Consider the following 22,022-nt stretch of genomic DNA (forward strand, 5'->3'; position numbering starts at 1 on the left):
ACTGCTTTTTGTGATGCATTGTGGGAACTATTTGGATTATAACAATTCTCATACCATGTTTAGATGGTACTACAAAATGGTACAGCAAGTAAAGGGTGGTTCTGCCAATGTTCTTTGACAAGTTAAAGCTTTAGATAAGTGACACTGAAAGTTGTCAGTTTTAAACTTCTCTCCATTAACCAGTAGGTGTTTAAAAATGGTGTGAGTCAAGATTATTCAATTAGTTACGACAAAAATATATAAAAAGCTGGAATCACAACTTGCAGCACATCCCCAGTTGATAACAGAACACCAACAGCGTTTATATTCTTTATTATTAAAAGATCTAGCAACATAGTAAAATAAGTTACACATCTGGCCATGAAATTATACATTTATTTCGCAGTTCGTACTGAAGCAACAATTTTGTGGAACTTGTACTTTTGAAATGCTAGTAGTTAAAACTCCCTCTTATTTCTCCTTTTAAAAATAATTTCCACAGGAAACAACATAAAAAAAAATTGCCCTTTAAAAAAAAAAAAATCATTGCCTTTTTTTGTTTGAAGATCAAGTCAAATGAAGATTCTCTGGCATTTAATGAATGTTATTGCACTGTTACGAAGCTGTTCTGAAAAAAAGTCACAACTGTTTCAAATCATATAAATTTCCAACACAATTACTGATGATTGTTTTAATTTGAGGACCCCTTTTTAATATAGCTCGTTGCAGGTTTTTTGCAAACAGAAATACGAAACTCATCATGACCTATGTTTGGACTGAGTCCGTTCTGCTTCTGTGATGGGTCAGGGATGAAAGTGTGTTCAAGTCCTTTGCTGTAGCTGGTGGTGTTTTTAAGGCTTGGCCGACGCTGGCCTTGCTGAGTCCTGAGAGGCCTCCTGCTTCACATGCAGGTCCTGGCCGGGGCCGCTCTGGCCACCCGCCGAGTTCTGGAGGGCATTGGCTGGTGCCGGGCCGTAACCCTCACCAGGGTGTGTGGGGTGAGGAGGGACACCTGTGAAGCGCATGTCAGGGGGGAAAGGTGGACGTGGTCCTAACGGGCCTCGGATACCTAAAACGGGACAAATGAGTAAGAGAAGAAGGCATTTACTGACAAAAGTTAGGCTCTCACAACTAATGTTTAAGAAAAAAGGTCCACAGTGGTCTACACAGGGAAAAATGCAATGTGCTGAAAAATAAAACTCAAGCTGGAACAAACCATGTGGAGGTGGAATCGGTCCAAAGTGATGAGGTGGAGGACGGAAATGTGGTGGTGGTGGACCTCGAGGATCCATTACATGTCCAGGGCCAGGCCTGGGGTGAAATGCAAGTCCATTAGCAGGTCGGGGTCCAAAATCTCCTCCCATCGGTCCTGGTGGGGGCATGCCTGGGTGTCCATTGGGAGGCAGGTGAGGCCCTGGAAGAGGAGGTGGCACATTTGGAGGAAGGGCGCCAGGCGGGAGTTGATAATGTCCCTGTCGAGGCGATCTGTAAGGTCCGGGTGGTGGCAGACGACCGTGGGGTCCAGGAGGGAGCAGTGGATCGTGACCTCCAGGGCCCGGTGGAGGTCCGTGAACCATGGCGCCGGGAGAGTCCCTGATAGGCGAGGCGATGAAAGATCCGGGTCCCTGAAAATGAGCATTGTGAGAAAAACAAAACAAGAAGAACAACCCAAAACTGTGGTATGAGCAGTCACAATTTTCCAGATAGTACGTGGATTAAAATGTTAGTCATGCAGTACAGTCATCCACAAACCACATCATCTACTCCCACAGAAAAAGTGCATTTCAGCAAGGACTCAATCACAACCGGTTACCACACACCATGATTATGTGCATGAAAAATCTGAGCAGCTTCTCAAAAACCCGACCACTGACAAACACAGTTAGCAACTTTTGAGTATAAACATCACCAAGACACATTTTAACTCAAGTTTAAGCTTCCTGCTTCCGTAAGTGCTATGAAAACGAGTAAAACCACACAGTCAGCCCAAGAAATATTACATCAGCCCCACAGAAGCAAAAAAACTCCAGAAATCCTACATCCAAGACTTGTGGGGGGTGGAGTGCTTGCATACACCTTTACACCAAGCATGTGGCTGCAGCAGCCTCTATACTCACTGGCTCTTGACTCTCTGTGGAAGCCACAGCCTGAGTCTCTGCTTTTATCTGTGGATCTACAGCTTGTGTCTGTTTTAGAGCGAGGACATACACAGCTGAAATGTGGATACAGTAGATTCTCTACATCTCCACATGGAGGATAGGGGCATTATATATAAAAACAATCTAATCTGAGAAAAAATGCACTTACAGATCCGTCCAGGTTGGCTGGAGATGAGCTCCGTGGGCCCATCATGTCTGAAAGAACAATGTGACTGTTTTACAAGCAAAAAGAAAAGGAGACCAGAACTCTCTGAAACACAAAGACTGCAGAAGACCTACCCATCCCAGGGATGTGTTTGTTTTCAGCGTAGCGACCATGTGGATCTGATGGAGGACGAGGACCTAGGAGAGAAGAGACAGACATAAATGACCAAAAACTCAGCTGCGTTTCAAGCATGTTCCCTGGGGGAGAGACCAATTGTAAGACAAACACAGGGAGAAAAAAAAAAAAAAAAAGGTGGAAAGAAAGTATTAAAAAGGTTATTCATTGAAAGAGTTACGAGCAAGGAATGTTTCAAATCATAACCCTAAACTTAAGCTTAATTATGAGCAATTTAACATAAAAACCTAAAGATTTAATGCATAGCAATTCAAATAATCTTCTCATCTGGACTCCAATCCTCATAAAGTGAAGGCTTTGAAGAAAACAAAAGAGGTCGAGCCAGTTTCAGCTGCAAAAAGAAAGCTGTTCTGCAACAAGGGCATTTTCTAATGGTCCAACTAAAACAAATGAAAAAAGGAGGCAAGTGGGAAGAGAGAAGGTGGGTGCAGAATGCAACGGACATACAGAGGAAATAAAGGAAAGAATCAAGGTGAGGGAGCTGAAAAGAAAAATCAAAAGTCAGGTGTGAAAGAGGAGAAAGGTTTAACATGAGGTTGTAGCAAAGGAATGATGTCCAACTTTGGCCAAAGGAAAAAAAAAGCTGGGAGAAGCGATCCACATGGACTCACCATACGGGTCAATTCTTCGCCCAATTGGGGCAGAGGGAGGGCGCCTGGGACCCTCGATCATTAAAGGAGGGGATGGAGCACCCCCACTCACGGGAGAGGGCCCGTATGAATCACCTGTACAATCATACCACCAATTAACGGAGACTTTTACATAAAAAAAGCTCCTGGTACACCACAGTCTAGGTAATAAAGAGGTCCTCATTCCAGGCCCGACAGGACAGTCATTGTAACAACTGTGAAACAACAAATGTGGCAGAACTGGGATCCAGTCATTTAACCACGTCAGAACACAGAGAGGGATAAGGAAGCATCATCTTCTGTAGCTCTGGGGAACCAAAATGTCCTGCTGGAAATAAATCCCAAGAGAAGTTGTGTGTGCTTACCTTGGCGAAGAGCTCCAGGCTGGCCAGAGTTGGGTCTGAAGAGAGGAGCACGGCGCTCATTCAGCTGGGAGGTGAGCACGGCCAATCTGTTAACGGGGAAAAAACTGTTTAAACACAATCATTGCTATCAATTTAAATCTTTAGTGACTCCTCACTTCTAAGGTAATAATTGTCTTGTTTTCCCTCATTTCTTACTCACTTCTCACGCAACTTTGACGCTTCAAGCTTCTCCTGACTCAAAGCTCGCTCTGCATTACGAGCATTTACCTGTGACAACACAAAGAATAATTAATGTTAAATAGTTATTTATAAACACACTAATATATTTGAACAAATGCTGTGCTACATACCCAGTTGGAATGAGTTTTGTTTTCCTGCTCTTTGATCTAAAAATAATAAAAAATATAAATAAATACATTTTTCCAGGGCTCAAATTTCAGCAAGATTTTCTTCCCATTTGCATAATCTAAAATAATCTTTAAGGACTTTACCTGTTCTTTATAAACCTCCTCAGTCTTCTTCATCTGTGACTCCATTTCATTGATGCGCTGCCTTAAGATTTTAACCTGCTCCTCGGCTTCCACAGCTTTACCTCCCACCTCGGACAGCAGGTTCTCTTTGCTGCGTCGCTCCAGCTCTTCCTGTGTTAATCTCCTGTCGGGCAACAGAAATGCACACCGTCAAACAAGAAAAATACATCCTCACACCTCATTTCAACTTCAAAGGGACGCATGCTTTTATTCATGAGATGTTTGGATTGAACTAACAAATTCAATACGAAGCTCACAGCGAAAATATGTAAATACGGATTAAAGCGTAGCTGGAAATCGTACGAACAAGCAGCCTGTTCCCATGTAATAATGCTGAATGACTGCTGGAAGTCTCACTTACTGTTGCAGTGCATTTTCTTTCTGCTGGTACATTTCAACCATGATCTCATTTTTCTGCTGGAGGATCTTGAACTGGTTTTCAACATGGCTCTTCTCACTTTTTATGGTTCCTATTTCATGTGCCAGCTCCCGGTGTTTTTCTGTTGCAAATAATAAAGAGAGGTGTTTGGTGAGGGACCTTTGTGCAATTGACCCTTTGTCAGCGTTCTGGTTGCTCCCTGACTGACCAATGAGAAACATTATTCTTAGTTGCTACTTCCGGGAAGAATATCCGGTTGGACAAAACAGCCGTCTCTCTCGTTCACATCAATGGAACATTTAACATTTAAATCACTGGATTATTTTTTTTAAACTTCGTTTTAGTGAAAGGAACACACTGCACATTTTGAGGGTGCAGATTATTTTTATCCCCAAACTGGCAGAAATCCGATCCGTACTGCCAAAACGAAGTCGGCTTGACAGCAGGCTACAACCCATAGCTACAACCGCGAAAGTGTTTATTTATTTATCTTAAAATGGTTAAGCAGTGTGTTTGGGGTACTTGTAAAAGTGACACCCACTACCCAGAGAGAATCACAGGAATACATTTCATCTCAAAACCAATGGTAAATTATGAAAAATGTCTGCTTTGGATAAAGCTATGTGGACAGCCAGACTCGCAAGTTCAACCCTTCCACCACCCTATCAGCTAAACTGATCAAAATATCTTGTTTTTGCTAACAACCTCAGTTTTTTAAACTCGCTACACGGTACCTGAAGTGTTCCTTTTTATTTATATCTAGTTGCTGTTAATTGTCTTTGGTCCAATGATTAGAAATAGAGTGATGTAAAACCCCGTTTTTACAATGGAAGTGGAAGGGAGAGATGACAGTTTTGTCCAACCTAGCAACGGGGGCGGGGCTTCACAAACAGTCAATTAGACTGACAAAACCAAGAATGAAAGCAGAATGCTTGACTTTAGCATGTTTTCCCTTTCAGACATACCTTCTTGCTCTTTCCTTGACTTTTCTTCATTCAGGAGTTTTGCCATGAAGCGATCTCGCTCTTCTTCAACTACAGCAAGAGTGGTCTGGACCTGTGAGAAATACAGGATGAAATACTTTTCAGAGAAGTACAATCCTGAAAGGGCCTGTTAACATTTATACTTTTTAAATGTCGACATCCTACAAATAACAGCTGGCCAAATCTTACCCTGGACACATCCATCATCAGCTTTATTCTGTTTCTTATAGCCGTCTTTTTATCTGTTAATGACACTGAAAGACCATCAGCATATTTGAATTCCAGAAAGAGTCATGACAAAAATATCAAACCAATTTGACTTAAAAACCAAAGAATTTTTGCATACATCTTCCACTTTCCTAAATAAGTGGCATGGGCGGACTCACCAGCCGCTAGTTCACCATTAGCTAAAACTTTGGTGTCACCTTTTTGCACATCACAGGCTTCCAGGTCTGCCAGAAGCTCAGACAGCACCTGTCAGCAGACATAAGACATTATTTTGACATGAAAGTCCAACCTTGTGACACCAATGAGCGAGCGAGTGAGTGAGTGAAGACTAACCTCCACATTGTGATCTTTCAGAACAACAGAGTCCTCCAGCTCTTTCTGGGACTTTTGATAGACTTTAATCTTCTCGTTCAGCTCCTTGTGTTTGTCCTCCCAGCCTTTAATCGTGGCCTTGAGCTGTAAGAATGGTCAAAGTCAGAGGAGCTCTGGAAAATGTTTCTGTGATTAATTACTCCCAAACACATCTATAAAATGTCTTACTGTTTTGTTCTCTTCCTTAAATGCAGTGTACTCTTTCTGGAGACATTTGTGTTGTGCATTTCGTGCGTCTTCACGAATCTTGGCCTCATCCAAGAGAGTAGTAGTCTATTGCAAAAGACAAAGTTAATAAGTTCTATTCAAACTGAAAGATCACAGACATATTTCCGGAGTGCAATCTGCAAAATACTGTGCAAGGATTGTACCTTAGCAAGTGCTTCCTGAGTCTTTTTCCTGCTGAGCTGCAGTTTCTCATTCGACTTCTCTAATTTTTCAATCTGGGGGGGAAGTATGCATCATGAATATGTGAAGATAGGTCAAAACTAAATGAGCAAAAGAAAAGTGAACAGATACCCTGGTTTCATTTCGGACTGAGGCAGCACGCTCTTCTTCAAGGAGTTTTGCATATTCTTTTCTTTCCTCTGCCATTTGTTCATTCAGTCTTTCTGCTTCTGTCATCTTACCCTGCGAAAGGCAAAGAGAGAGTTGATTGCCATCCCTCATAAATAATCACTGATTTTAAATGATGTCCAAGTGACAACAAAAAATCTGCAGTTCTTTACATGTACAGCTAGTCCATGTATTTGTGAGAGGCTAATTTAACACAGATGAAGCAAATACATAACTGAGGAAATGCTTTCCTTATGAGAGCTTACCTCCAAGTGTTGCATCTTTTTCATTGTGCAAGTAACTGTTTCCTTCGATTCTTTCTGGTTTTCTCTCAGCTCTTCTGTCTTTATAAAAAAAGGGGAAAAAAAGGTAAGATTTTCAAAATAAGCTTAGATATCTGATCACATTTATCTCGTAGCTCACCTGCATCTTGAGTTGAGATATTTTGGCGAGAGCTTCATTCTTCTGTTTTTTGAGCGCCTGGATTTGCTCGTTGAGCTTCTTTTCATCCACTTTTTCATCCACAAAACACAAAGTGCATAATCAGTAAAGTTGCACATTTGTATTTTCAAGTAAATGTGAAAAAGCAGAACTTACCCAGGTATATTTTCTTCTTTACCTACAAAAAAAGAAAAGAAAAATCCAAAAGCTAAATATTGATTTGATGTCTTATTAAAACTGTCAAGGTATAATCATCACATGTATTGTAGCTTCACAACCAGAAACATTGCATAAATGTTTTGCAATAATAGTGAGCAAAAATTATTTCATCATGTCAGACTTGAGAGAGGATTCAGGCATCTCACTGCAGACTACTTTTTAGGAGGCTTACAGCAGTTCAACTAATGCATTTCTGATGCTGTAAAATCACACATAATTTGAGCAGACATACAAGCAGAAATGTCATAACACTTACTGCCAAAACAGTCCTCCAGAAGAAAAGGGTGAAGGTCAGAACTCCAACAAAAGAAGTTGTGACCACAGCTTCCCAAGGACAGCCAAACAGTGTTTTTCCTGGCCTCCACTCCTCTGGCAGCAATGAAATAACCTGAAGCACAGTAACAAAATAGTTTTCAGGATTCAAAATGGCACAAACAATTGCAAACAAACAAACACAAAAAAGTATTCAGTGCTGGGGAAGCAAACATCCTTATACAATTCTAACAATATGTACACAAGTAATGATTAACCAAAATGTGACACCTCCTGAGTAGTGCTCCTTTAGCCTAATCAAACCACTGTAATGTCATTACACCACCAACTGCATTAACATACTGAAATAAAATCATGTGCCTCATTACTCAGCAATATTTTACAACAACAGGAACAAACAAGGGTGAAAGAAACCTGTGTCAAACCAGTTTTAATCCAAGGAGATCATATATTTTGAATTCAGAATTAATCCACACAAGAAGTCCGGAAAGTGTTGCTGCACTTCAATTAAGCAGCACAACAATTTATACAATCTACATGCCACTTTCAAATTCAGACAACTACGTATTGAAAGGTTTACTAATAAACTGGCTTCTGTGGTTTAGATTAATTCCCCCCAAGAAACAGAGAAGCTGTGCATGTTGCTCCAACCACAAATAAACCTTTGAACCTCATGTTGACAGGACCTAATACACTCTGGTTTCTAATGAAATCCGTTACAGTTAAACTAATGCAACACTTTTCCTGCAACGGCCAAGTTCCTCTCGCAGTCTATCCCTAACTTTAGTCTTACCAGAGGTGTCAAGTAACGAAGTACAAATACTTTGTTACCTTACTTAAGTAGAAATTTTGGTTATCTATACTTCACTGGAGTAATTATTTTTCAGACTTTTTACTTTTAGTCCTTACATTTTCACGCAATTATCTGTACTTTTTACTCCTTACATTTTAAAAACAGCCTTGTTACTCTATTTCATTTCGGCCTTTAAAAAAAAACTATCCAGTTAAATTGCTCCATCCGGATAGAGTGAATTTGGTTGTGGTTGTTTCAGATGTTCTTGTCCAGTTTTGTTCTTACATCCGTTCCCTCAGATTCCTGCAACTAAACTTGGATGTACATTCCAATAAATGTTAGGATAAATGATAACATGCCTCTGAAGTTTGACTTTTTGCACCATTACAATACTTATAGGCAACTAGTCATCATATCTCCTGCTCTCTGAAACACATGTTAATGCTCAATAGTACACATATATGGTTCTTTAATATATTTGCATTATACTAAGATGCATTCATTTTCAAAGCCTTTTGTCCTTAATGGCTTTTTTCCCCCTTACATTACTTTTACTTTTATACTTTAAATGGTTTTGAAACCAGTACTTTTATACTTTTACTTGAGTAAAAAACTTGAGTTGATACTTCAACTTCTACAGGAGTATTTTTAAACTCTAGTATCTATACTTCTACCTGAGTAATGAATGTGAATACTTTTGACACCTCTGAGTCTTACATCATGGCATTGCATAAAAGACTAAACTGATCATGTTTAGAAAGCAAGTCATTTAAACCAACCAGCCCGATCTGCCATATGCTCATTATTAACACGTCAGCAGGCCAGAACAGCAGGATCAATACTAGACATGAGCGGCTAACTTGCAAAAATGTACTTACACGGTGCAGTTCCCTCAGAAGGAACACATATATGTGTTCTGGCTCCATTAGAGGTGGTAGAGACACCGTTTCAGCCTCCATGTCCGTGTTTAAATCAAGACCAGAGCTAAGCAAGTGCTAACAGAGAGATAGTAGCTAAACCTGGTAGCACGTTTTGCTCTTTGAGCCAATTACTCTGAACAGCTGAGATGACGTTCAGGTGGCTGTCAGCGCAGAATAAAACATTACAATACGTAGTACAACACAGGAGACGTAAAAAAAAAAAAAAACTGTGGATACAAATGGGACAGCAGACTTGAGAACAAGAGCTTGCTAATGCAGATCAGCAGTCCTTCACCTCCGTCATCAAAACAAACCGATGTTTAGTCCAGCTGGGAACTGAAACACGGCTCACAGTCTTGATTTCAAAGAGAGCAAGTGGAAATGCGATAGTCTGACAACACAGAGTCTACTACACGGCGTGTTATGAGCCCTGCTTTCTAAAATTAGGCCTGCCGGCCGTGTCAGTGTCAGCAGCAGCAGCAGCAGCAGCTCAGCACTGGTGGACTTCAGCCTGCAGCCGTCAACTCCGCCGGGGCGAGGCGCGTTCACGGCACCCCGGAATTTACTAAAGCCTGAATTATGGTCCCGCGTACGGTGCGCGTCGCCGCGTACCCTACCCTACGCTGTAGGCCAGGGGTATTCAACTAGATTCGGCCGGGGGCCACATCTGCAGAAGGACTGTATGGAGAGGGCCGCACAATTTGAAAATGTGGGGGTTTTCAAAATGTATTTTGCACTCAAAGACGAAGACTTATGTAAATATAATACATTTGTATTATACATTTGAATATAAGTTCATATATGAATTATGTATTAATTGTCTCCAGATTTAGTAATTGTGAATGTTAAATATAATATTCAGATAAAGAAATATTATTTTGAATGCAAGTTCATTTTGAAACCATGCATTGTGCAAACTTAATGAAATTGATATTGACCTACTTTTAATAAAACACGCCATAATGACAAAGCACCACTTTCCACCAAGATTTCCTTATTTGAATATTATATTAAGCATTGAGCACAACCATTTTAGTCCATAGTAGCCAGTTATAAAAATATTATATAAAAAATAAATAAATAAAAAAATTTCAACAAACTTTTTTGAAATATGACCAGGAGCCACATAAAAGCACCTGGCGGGCCGCATGTGGCCCGCGGGCCGCCAATTGAATATCCCTGCTGTAGGCTCTGCGTTGATGTAACGCGGAATCATAAATCAGCCTTTAAGCCATCAGAGGTACAGGATAGCACTCCGATACACACAGTACTCGAGTTGTAAAAATCAGGGGGGGATGGTGGATTTTATCATATGGGGACAGATAATTTGTGCTGATTACAAATAATATTATATATTAAAAATAATAGCACTGACCAAAACACCTGCAGAAATACTGCAGGAATGACATAGCAGCAGTTAAATGCAGCCTTCTGTAAGCTTTAAATATCCACTGGGCTTACATCAAATACATCAAAACACAACAATAAAAAACAGTTTTCTGAACTTATCAATATGACTCTGTCCTTCACAGGATAAGTAAAATGGATCACTGCAAAAACTCAAAATCTTAACAAGAATATTTCTCTTATTTCTAGTTAAAATGTCTCATTTTAGTAAAAAAATCTCATTACACTTAAAACAAGACTCATCACGGGAAAAAACAAAAATTTTCACCTGTTTCAAGTAGATTTTCACTTAAAATAAGTAGAAAAATCTGCATAGATTAAAGATAAATCTTGTCCCACTGGCAGATTTTCCTACTTATTTCAAGTGAAAATTAACAGCTATCACACTCCAGCAAGATGAGAAACCGTCTCGAGGCATTCTGGTTGGCTGTTAACTCTCTAACACAAGTCAAATGTTTTTATTTTTATTAACTACAACACATTAATATCATAACCTTGAAGGCTACCACAGCCGGAAATCACATGCGAGCTTGGCTATTGATGAGCTTTGGGAAACTTATCCTGTTACTGATTATATAAGGTGACACTTCCTTTTGGTGCCTAACTTTTATACCTAAAATCTCTAGAAGCAAACATCAGCGGTGAAAGTTAAAACAAACTCTTTCCAAAGCCAGCCACGGGTAAGCATCTTTTCATGAAACTCTAATTTTGATGACCAATCTTTTCACAAGCATTTACCTTTTTAGGAACCACCACTACTGAATGTCATTATGTTGAAAATCCACTTCTACTGGCACTGATCAGTCCAAATTACGGTAATATGCTTTAGCAACAAACTCACTCCTTGAAACCTTGCAAGCTGGAATCTGTCATGTTAAGAGTTCTCATGGTTCTCACAAAAACAATCAAGCTCACTTTTAAAAGTATGTCCTCCATCACCTTTGAACAGGATCTGAGGAAACACTTTTGATAGTCTTTTTAAATAAGAATATAAATGCAGATTAAATGGGAGATTTCAGCCACCGATGACAGTATCATCTTATTTATTACTAAGCTGTACCTGGTGTTGCTAAAGCAATCCATTAGTTCAAAAACTTACATTGAAATGTCATTTCATTTAGTTTTCTTTTTCATATTCGATTTTATAAACTGAAATGTCTAATGAATACAAGAAGCATGGCCAACCCTTATAACAAAAAATAAGTTTTAAACAACTTCTAAATCCAGTGTGAAGTACGTAGGAGATTTTATTGTCAGACTTACCACAACGCTCCATTCTTCAGTTTTATTCTTGATAATTGAGAAGATGCAGCCCATGTAAACTGCTCCAGTTGTGAGTAATCCCACTTCTTCCTCGTGTTTTTCTGTCACTGGTTCGACTGGGTCCATGGATCCTTGTGGAAAAAGATCTACCACTTAGTTCCTTTTGTGTGTCTCATTAATGAATTAAGTGAAAATATTTAAGTACACTTTAGAGTTAATGACAAAGTAGCCAGTAGTCGGATTCCCATTACACTTTTGGTCAAAAGAAAATCTAATCTCTGAAAGTTTGATAAAGGTAGCGCTGCAGGGAGCCTGTGTTTCCATTGACCACTGTTTTTCAAATAAGTGTCTCTTGCGAGACTGCTCTTCAAAACAATGAAAAAGAAAATCTCAACATTGAAGAAAATGGACTAAAACATCCTTAGTCTTTAATAAATTATTGCGATTGCAGCTACTGCTGTTGAGAAAATAGCCAGATGATGAAGGCAGTGGATGATCATTCAAATGATTATTCAGAGGCAAAGCACTTATGTCTTTTATAATGATTAACCAAACAGTGTTACAGGACAACTGCATAGTATTAATGAGGCCAAAAACAGCTGGAAACTAGATTTTGATAACTTCAGACTGAGGGGCTACATCACTAACAGAGATGTGGAAATTCGTAAAAAAAAAAAAAGTGTTTCCGTTTTACATTTACAGATCATTGAAGATCATTGAATCGCCTGAAAAACCACCTTATTGAAGCGTAAAAAGGGTTTATTCAATATTTGGGAGACTTTTCAAAGTAGTGCCATTGCCATTACAGTATTTCTTTTTCGATATTTGGTTTACGCAAAACCAGGGGTAATGGAAACATGCCTAGTTAAAATAAAGGCAGAACGAAAAAGGGACTAATTCCCAATTTCAACATAATAAAGCTTAATTACAATGGAAATGGTACACTGCTGTGATCCCACGAATGAACTTTGGAACCCAGCGGTAAAGGAAGGATTAGGTGAGACGTTTAGATTACCAACCTGCAGATGATTGCTCAACCTCGGCAACCAGGCCCATGTCCAAGGGGTTTTCCAGGGTGGTTTGAGGGCCTTTCTGCATATCCTCCACGGCACCAAAGCCCTGCAAATCCTTGTTTTTATTGAAATGTTTGCCGTCTTCCTCCACGTTTACATCTGGTACAATCTGCTCCTTTTCGATCACATCTGGTCTTTCTTTATGATCCGTTACTGTGAGGTTGTCATCCTGATCAGTTTCAGGCTTGCTGTCAAATCTTTCTTCATAAACATGGTGGACGTCTTTGTCCACAGTCAAGCGAGGTTCATCTGCAATGTAAACACACAGCAATAGAGAGATCACATTTTCAGAAGATCCCCACTCTCTGTGACGTACATGTCTGAACTTCAGAAAAAGTCCACACCAACTTGTCCTCCTAAACATCTTAAGTGTTCAAATGTCTTTAGTTACATTGAGTGTCACTTATTTTAGCTTCCAAAAATAGATGTGATAAGCTGCATGACTGTGGAAGCTCAAATTATCAGAAGGTAAAGCAGAGCATGCCATGCTACCCTATAGGGCTGGGCGATATATCGAGATTTTAATATATATCGATATATTTTCAAACACGATATGGTATGAGACAATATCGTTTATATCGATTTTTAAAAAAAAAAATTTTTTTTTTTTTTTTTTTTTATGATTTTGATTTAGCTTATTTTGTGACAAATTGACTTGAATGTTTTATTTGAGATTTGCCCAAATGTTTTGTTATTTGCACAACTGTCAACCTCAGTGGAAAAGTCTGCCTGTTACTGTCTACATTGTATTAATTGCACAGTGTATTTTAATTTAATTGTTATGCAGGAAAGGGATATTTGTTTTATTTTATTCAAGAAGCATTTTTATTCTATATATGCAGGCAGTTTATTTTTATTTCATTTGTTTTATACATTTTGATACTGTGCAGACCTCTGTTAATAGAGGTACCTGTGTGACATTTGGCACGAGGCTTTGTATTAAAACTGACTGTTTTTTTAAGGGTTTGCCTCAGAAACAAATGAAGCTAACAGAGATGCTATGCTATAATGCTTTGGGGGAAACCCCAATTAAGGCACAGAAAAAATATCGAGATATATATCGAGTATCGCCATTTAGCTAGAAAATATCGAGATATGACTTTTGGTCCATATCGCCCAGCCCTACTACCCTACCTTCCCGATCACAGGAGACAGTTCCATTACAGCCCTTATTTACATAAGATATTCAAAATAAAATAGTAAAAATCAAACCTACCTCTGACATCGTCTGATTTGTCCGTTTCTAAAGGTGCACTATCACTGACTGTTGAATATTTTTTCCGAAGGCTGAAAGCGAGTTCTTGAATGTCATCCAGTAATTCAGTTTCCTCATCCATAATACTCGGGTCCGTCTTTTGATCCAAGTCTTTTTTTGAGTCCCGGCTATCGAGCATCTTCTCAATCTCGTCCAAGATGGCATTCTCAGACGTTTCCAGGATACGCTCAAGTGCGTTTTCAATGTCCTGTGTGGTACCGGCTTGAGACATACGGGTAACCTGCAACTCTGTGTCCATATCAGAGAACATAGCCTCCACTTTGAAGAGATTGTTTAGACCAAGAATATTCTGGACCCGGTCCATTTTCTCCTCCGTGAAGTGATCTCTCAGCAGAGTCAGTCTCATCACGCTATCGCTGTACTGGGGCTCTGGCGGGGACTGTGTTGTCTCAGGTGAGGTTTCATCAGAATAAACATAGTCCGTTTCTGAGGAAGAAAGTGCATTTTCATCCTCAAGTAACTCTTCTCTCTCTTTGTCCTCTTCCTCCTGAGTCCCTGCATCATTTTCAGCTTCCCTTTCATCCATCTGTGATGATTTATGATGATCTAGGTCCTCAACAGATAATCCTGTAAAACTGCTATTACTTTCCACATCTGGGACTAAATGGTCATGCATCTCATCTGCTTCGAATTTATCATCTTTGAACTCTAGATCTTCGGACTGCCTCTTTTCCCTGGACTGGTGGGGATCTTTTCCACTTTCACTAATAGCTAATTCTTGATCAGTCACAGTTTTATTTCTATCCAACGCAACATCTACAACCTGCTCTGTTACCACAATACTGTCCTGTACATATGATTCCTCTTCACTAAGATCTAAATGCTTTGACACCTCATCTGCTTTTTCCTCAGTAGGTTCATGTGTTTCATTGTCCAATTTTTCACCATTAGGGTTAATATATATATCATCTTGAGATATGGGATCTTCTGATAAAATATTCTTTCCCATTTGATCTTCGATTGACTCGTCAGTTGATTTGAATGTTTCATTCTGCGCTTCCTCATGTCCAGTCAGCTCTCGATCGCTCTCATTTTCACCGTCAAAGAAAAGTCTGTCAGGGTCACTTTTAGATTCTTTATTATTTTGCTGCACAACGCTGGCATTGGAAAGATCTTCAGGAATCTGCTCCATGTTTGCTGGATCCCCTTGAGGTTTTGATTCTTCATTTTCAAAAATGTGTGGTGTTGTTACATCAGCTTTTTCTTCCAGATCTTCATCATCGTCATCGTCGTCGTCTTCATCTGAACTCATATCTTCTCCTGTCGTCTCTCCTCCTGTGACAACAGAAAACACAGCATCTCCGAGCGATGTCCACATGTTTTTCTCCTCTGTCATCTTTTGTTTATCATCATCATCTTCTGTAATCGGGATCCTTTCGTGCTTCGGAAGAGAATCTGATGCTGCAGCGTCCCCGGTTTCTTCAGAAGAAGACAACAGCGGAATTGCCTCTGTATCATCAATGTCTTCTTCTGGATGATGGTCCACATCACCACTGTCCTCCTCTGGATATGGGGTCACTTTTGTGGTGATTTCATCATCGCTGGTGACAGCATCAAACGTTGTTCCAAGGGTAGTTTCAAACTTGGGGATCTCCCTTCCTTCAGAAATCGACACTGGTTCATTAACTAAATCCCCTTTGGGCACAGAGTCCACTTCAGATTCAGCTGGTGCATATTTGGTTTCACTCCTTTCTGATCCATTTTCAAGAACAGACTCAAGTTCAAGGGTTTGTTTGTTCTTTTCTTCTCCTGCAGGCACAGCTTTTGTATTAGACTCCAAATCTTCTATTGATGAGTGAAGTTCAGGTAAAGTGGTACTTTGGTCTTTCTGTACTTTATCAAGACCCTCATGATGCTCAGTTTGTTTTTCACTTTGCGTCACTTGTTCTACTGATGGCTCCGGTTCTGTCTGTGGGCTTTTTGTCTCTTGGATCTGTTCAAATGTCCCAGTGCTATATTCACTAACGTTCTCCTCTGCCAACGAGGCCATGAGCAGATCTACATCATAATTGTCGAACTTGTCGAATCCAGTGTCAAAGCAGACAAAATCTGTTACCTGAAAGCAGGAGAAAAAGAAATTGCAAATATTTCCATGGTAGTTACATTTATCAATGGTATTATGCTGATAATTTAAAGAGTCTTATGCATTTTTGATTAAAATACCCAATTAATTGAGTTGTTATAATTGTTTCATACCTGTGCTGGAATCTCAAGTTCTTTATCAGTATAAATGTGGTTTACTGCAAGAAGGTCCTTTGGAAAGTAACCAAAGTTGCTTCCAACCTAAGAACAAGAGAACATGCTGAGGACTAAATGAAAAAACAATAGTAGTCAATAACTACCAGGGGTATACTTACACTTCCTGCCCATAAGTCAGCCCTTCTTCCGGACAGTTTGTAGTATACATAGACTGTTTCAGATTTCTTGAAAGAAAGGAACCGGCAATCTGGCCCAGACCAATCTTTTTCTGCTTTTCCTCGACACAGAAGCACTGAAAAAGCAAAATAATGTGCATTAGTCTTTTCAAGCAGGCACAGACTTAATTAATTTGTACTAAGACTAATTCTTTTGAGTTCCTATTGGCATGGCAGAGATCTTAATTTCGTTGAAAGCAACAATCAGGCCAGAATGACTGACAGACTGGCAGATGTGTTGGGCTTTAAAGCAGTGATTCTCAACTGCTGGATCGGGACCCAAAAGTGGGTCGTGGACCTGTCTTTAGTGGGTCGTGGTAAAGCTACATATTTTTGAATCTTTCTGGAACTACTTCTCAGTTGTTGCACTTTTTTATTTCATGTATTTTGCAGGACAACACCAACTGAATCTGTTAATAATGATGTTTTGATTGCTGCGTCAGCTTTATAATCTTGATTCGGTGATTGAATAGCTTTACTACTGCACTGCTAAATAATATATAATAAATAAAACAAGTTAAATATTCCTAAGCTTTTTTGGAACTACTTTTCAGTTAATGCACTTATTTATTTTGTGTCAGTTCTGTACAATTTGAGGTTTAAACTTTTCATTGTTTAAGTTTTCATGATTTGGGTCAAGGCTTTTCATGGGTCCCAAAGCCAGAGCAGTTGAGAAACTGCTTTAAACAACCTGGAAGGTAGTTTATAACTCGCTTATATCCATCTTACACATGCATTCCCTTGATACCCAATGGCACAGTTGTTGATAAAGGTTAAACACTTAATTTCAGGTTAAATTGGCTTTAAGAGACATTGTTTACTTAAATCTACATGCACAGGGTGACATGGAGAGTTAGTTTCTAGTGAATTATTTACTAACCTAGTAACAATAAGATAGGATTTATATATATATATATATATATATATATATATATATATATATATATATATATAAAATGGCAAACACCCAATAAGATAATATATAAATCAACAGTTAAGGCAAGTTTATTTGTATAGCACAATTCAACACAAGGTAATTCAAAGTGTTTTCCATCAACATTAAAAACGGCAAGACACAATTAAACAGTAAATAACAAATAAAATGATAAGAAAAGCACAAGTTGTTAAAACGTAGGGCAATAGAGTAGCGATAAGGTAGGGTTTTTATATATATGTATATATATATAATAGCAAACACCCTTGTTAATAAGATGATATATAAATCATCAGTTAAGTTAGATTAAATGTTGGAGAACTGGAGAACCGGTGGTGGCTAAACCGGAGCTAACGGTAAGGCCGATTTATGGTTCCGCGTTACACCAACGCAGACCATACGCCGTAGGGCTCTGCGTCGATTTAACGCGGGACCATAAATCAGGCTTTAGCCTCCGGGTGGAGATAGGCCGGAGCTGCCCATTAAAACCATTAAAACCTTTAAAACCGATCAAACCCCCCCAGTAACAGCAGCAGCTGATCACTCCCCCGGCTGGCCCTCAGCATCCCACACCCAGACCGCATCCAGATCCACCAGAGCTAAGGTCGAGTATCGAGCGGCCACAGGTCGGAGATAAGAGTTTATGGCTACAGGAGGATGCTGGAGAACTCACTGCTGCACTCCTGGTCCGCGCATCTCTTAAAGTCAGAGAACCTTCTCTCCCAGGCTGTCGTGGCGGCCACCACGTGTAATAAAAGTAGTACCAGTCCCTGTTGGTAGAGGTGTTTTGCTGCCATGTTGGCAGGTCGGTTGCTGGCTCCACTCCGCCGCCGGGGCAGTTGAGCAGTCACTGACACGTCAGCAGCACAGGATCCGGCTGGGCGTCTGCAGCCAGGGAGACATGGAGATCTGATCAGCTCCCAGGGAAACTACCAGGGCCAAACCGGCCCTTGAAACAACGGAATCGTCCCGTATTTAGAAACTAAAGTAGGAGTATGGAGCTGTGAAGGACTGCGGTCCAGACAGCCGTCATTCGTATTTACGTGGTCAAATCAGCCGCTCCTACATTTCATGTGCGCTCCTATTTTAGTCTTTACGGTAAATGAATGAAAGTTTTTTTTTATTTTTTATTTTTTTTATTTTTATTGAACAGAATTTTTTAAACAAGAAAATACTAGTAGAGGAAACATAAGAAAAAAGAACATCCAGGAGGTCTTATGAACAAGAGACATATAAACAAAAATAAGAGACAAATAAAGTCAATACAAAGGAACTGTAAGGCATTTCAAAGCAAATAGCATCAACATTTCGGAAAGAGACTTAAAATAAAAGATACTTTGATATATCGGTTACTAATTTTTTTTGCAGAGTTATTTGACTTAATATTTTTTAAAGAAAGAAAAAAACTTTTGAAATCATTTATAAAAAAAATGGAAAGAGGGCTTCATTTTTCTCCACTTACAACAGTGTATGTGGTATTTAGCCAGTAAGAGAATGACATTAACTAAGAAGGACAGTGATTTGTCAATAGTATCTATATAAAAAATAATGTTAACGATTTCTAAATTTGGAATGTCATTCATTTTTAAAGATAGCCAATTTCTAATTTCTTGCCAAAAAATCTTTGAGACAGGACACAATAAAAACATGTGATCAAGTCATTCTTCCGATTCATTGCAAAAAACACAGGGGTCAACTTCAAATTTAAATCTATGTCTCAAAAATTCAGCAGTTGGATACATTTTATTAATCAATTTAAAATAAGTTTCCTTGACTTTGGGGGGAATGGGCCATTTGGGTAAATGAATGAAAGCGGCTCAGAAAGTACTGAGTTTGAGATCATGGGTGCAGATCCCGGGTGGGACGGGGAGGACATGGCCCCCTCCAATTTCTGAAAAACATGAATTGTCCCTCCCAATAAAAATACCCTAAATTATTCAAAATTGAACAAATGTATTTTCAGACTTAAAGGTTGAATATGTAGAATATTTATTAAAAATATAAATATAAATATTTCTAAAAAAATAATACATCCACGGTGCGTTTTGAGGTGTACAGAATGAAAGTATTGCTACTCCATACATTTTTTTTTTTAGTCTGAATTAATATTTTTTTAAATTTTTGACGGGCTCGACAATGACTTTTTGTCAACGTTCTGTTTACATTCGTACCTGCCTGTAGCCAACATGTGGCTCACTTCTTAGCAATGGGGTTTGGAGCTGTGAAGGACTGCAGTCCAGCCAGCCTCATTCGTATTTACGTGGTCAAAACAGCCGCTCCTAAATTTCATGTGCGCTCCTATCTTAGTCTTTACGGTAAATGAATGAAAGCGGCTCAGAAACAGAAAAAGTTTGAGGTAATGCAGATATGTTTTTTTTTCATATATTTCTTTCATTACCTTGATTAAACCCATACTTCCACCGTAATATTTACACACTTACTGTAAAAGAAAAGGATGAAACACTTTTCTTTTTTTTACACAGCTTCTGTGTTGCAGAGACTATAAAAATGAATTTTCCCATAATTTCACCCAATACCTCATATAGCCCTCTTCACAACTAGAATCACTACAGGCACAGTAAATTTCAAACAATTTTACTGTGGAAAAATTTAAATATAAAGGTGTTAACTTCAAACATCTTACTTTTCTACCAAGGTCAGTTTCCTTTTTCACTTCAGGTTCTGTGTTGCAGAGACTATAAAAATGAATTTTCCCATAATTTCACCCAATGCCACATATAGCCCTCTTCACAACTAGAATCACATCAGGCACAGTGAATTTATAACAATGTTACTGTTACTGTTACAGTTGAAAAGGGACGCACTTTGTCCCGTATTACTGAGAGTCAAAAAATAGTCATAAAATGCCAATGGAAAATGGCATTGAGCTGTTGAGTTCATAAGTTATTTTTTCTTGTTTTACTACAACTGTAGCTTACAGTCATGGCCTTTGAGGCACAAATATGTTTACAAGTTTTCTACAGACTTTCTGTTTGCACTTTTGTTATTGCACTAAAAATGTGCACTATTACAGAATGGATTTTCTGCTTTCTTTCTATTGTTTTATATTAATTTATACAATTTTAAGTTAAGCAGGACAGGTTTCTGTTTAAGAAGGATACTTATTTTATTCAGTTAATTTTGTTATTTTGTATTAAAGTGAATTGCTGGATAATAATTTGTTTTCCATGTGTTCATGGCATTCAAAAATATGCATCTAATTCAATTCAGGTACCCCACAGACTGTGAACCTCCTTCTTTTTGCATCGATATTTGAAGCTTTTTTCTTCTTCTTAACTCCAACTCCATCACTGTTTGAATATTCCCACAAGAAAGATCCTACGCAACTGTAACAGACCCAGGATCTGAGCCTGTTGAGCAGATTAAATATTCCTGTAAAATACAGGGAAATGATGAGACAGAAGACTGTTGAAGTTTCTCAAAGCCTCGCTTCAGCCCTATTTATTAATACAAGGCAAGAAGGCAAGTTTTTTTTTCATAGCACAATTCAACACAAGGTAATTCAAAGTGCTTTACATCAACATTAAAAGCAGCAAGACACAATTAAACAGTAAATAACAAATAAAATGATAAGAAAAGAGGTAAAATAATAAAAAGCACAAGTTGTTAAAAAGTAAGTATTTAATTTAAGAGTACGCTTCAGTAAACACTAATATTTCATTAATGTACAATCACATGTATTTTCAAATTGCAGCATCGCTGTTCTTCATATGCAAAAAGAAATATACAGTACCTATAATAAATTGACTTAATGTACAATGACCTTAAAATTGTTACTTTCTATACAATAATGGCATAAATATAGTGAGCGTCTAAAATGATTCACATGGACCCCACAGACTGTGAACCTCCTTCTTCTTGCATCAATATTTGAAGCTTTTTTCTTCTTAACTCCAACTCCATCACTGTTTGAATATTCCCACAAGAAAGATCCTACGCAACCATCAAAATATTTCCATTCAAATATAGCAAGTGTACATTTTTTGAGGGATAGTTACTGTACAATCATTTGCCATTTAACATTTATTCTTCCAATGTAAAGTTGAAACTTTACATTGGAAGAAAAAATGTTCAAATGTCCCTCAAATATCCCAAAGTAAGTTAATTAACTAATGTTTTGTGTGAAACCAGGATTGAAAAGAATATTCACAGTGTCTGGAGATTTTGGTGGAGTCCACTTTTTAATAGGATGTAATGTTTTCTGTGTTTGATTCTGAGGGAAGTCAAAAGTATTTAGATTTGATTACATCACATTACAGATAATAGTGTGTTAAATCTTTATTGTTGTTTTCTCGTATGAGGAGCACATTCTTCTTACATACAAGAGCTCAAATCAGTGTCAATTTGAATATTTATTTACATCAGAGCAGCGCACCAGTCATATAGTAGCCCCGCCCTTTCCGGTGTGACGTCAGCCGGAGCAGCCAATCACCTGATGAGCGTGCAGCCTCTTCCTGGATTACCGGAAC

General features: G+C 38.7%; 1 protein-coding gene across 1 annotated transcript; it reads right to left on the reverse strand.

The window, feature by feature from the left end:
* Positions 1 to 301: 301 nt before the first annotated feature.
* Positions 302 to 18,456, reverse strand: mia3 (MIA SH3 domain ER export factor 3). The gene is made up of 28 exons (XM_061707532.1): positions 18,206 to 18,456; positions 16,542 to 16,675; positions 16,381 to 16,467; positions 14,125 to 16,240; positions 12,855 to 13,157; positions 11,836 to 11,966; positions 7,436 to 7,567; positions 7,117 to 7,138; positions 6,943 to 7,031; positions 6,786 to 6,863; positions 6,484 to 6,594; positions 6,336 to 6,407; positions 6,133 to 6,237; positions 5,926 to 6,048; positions 5,751 to 5,838; positions 5,554 to 5,606; positions 5,347 to 5,437; positions 4,364 to 4,502; positions 3,964 to 4,126; positions 3,823 to 3,858; positions 3,672 to 3,739; positions 3,473 to 3,558; positions 3,090 to 3,203; positions 2,418 to 2,480; positions 2,287 to 2,333; positions 2,097 to 2,165; positions 1,196 to 1,604; positions 302 to 1,048 (listed from the first exon to the last, which is right to left on the reverse strand). Exons 1-28 carry the CDS (start codon positions 18,327 to 18,329, stop codon positions 831 to 833), a joined length of 5,271 nt encoding a protein of 1,756 aa, XP_061563516.1. The 5' UTR covers positions 18,330 to 18,456; the 3' UTR covers positions 302 to 830.
* Positions 18,457 to 22,022: the final 3,566 nt, after the last annotated feature.

This window comes from Cololabis saira, chromosome 18 (genome assembly GCF_033807715.1).
Source record: "Cololabis saira isolate AMF1-May2022 chromosome 18, fColSai1.1, whole genome shotgun sequence".
Lineage (NCBI taxonomy): Eukaryota > Metazoa > Chordata > Actinopteri > Beloniformes > Belonidae > Cololabis > Cololabis saira.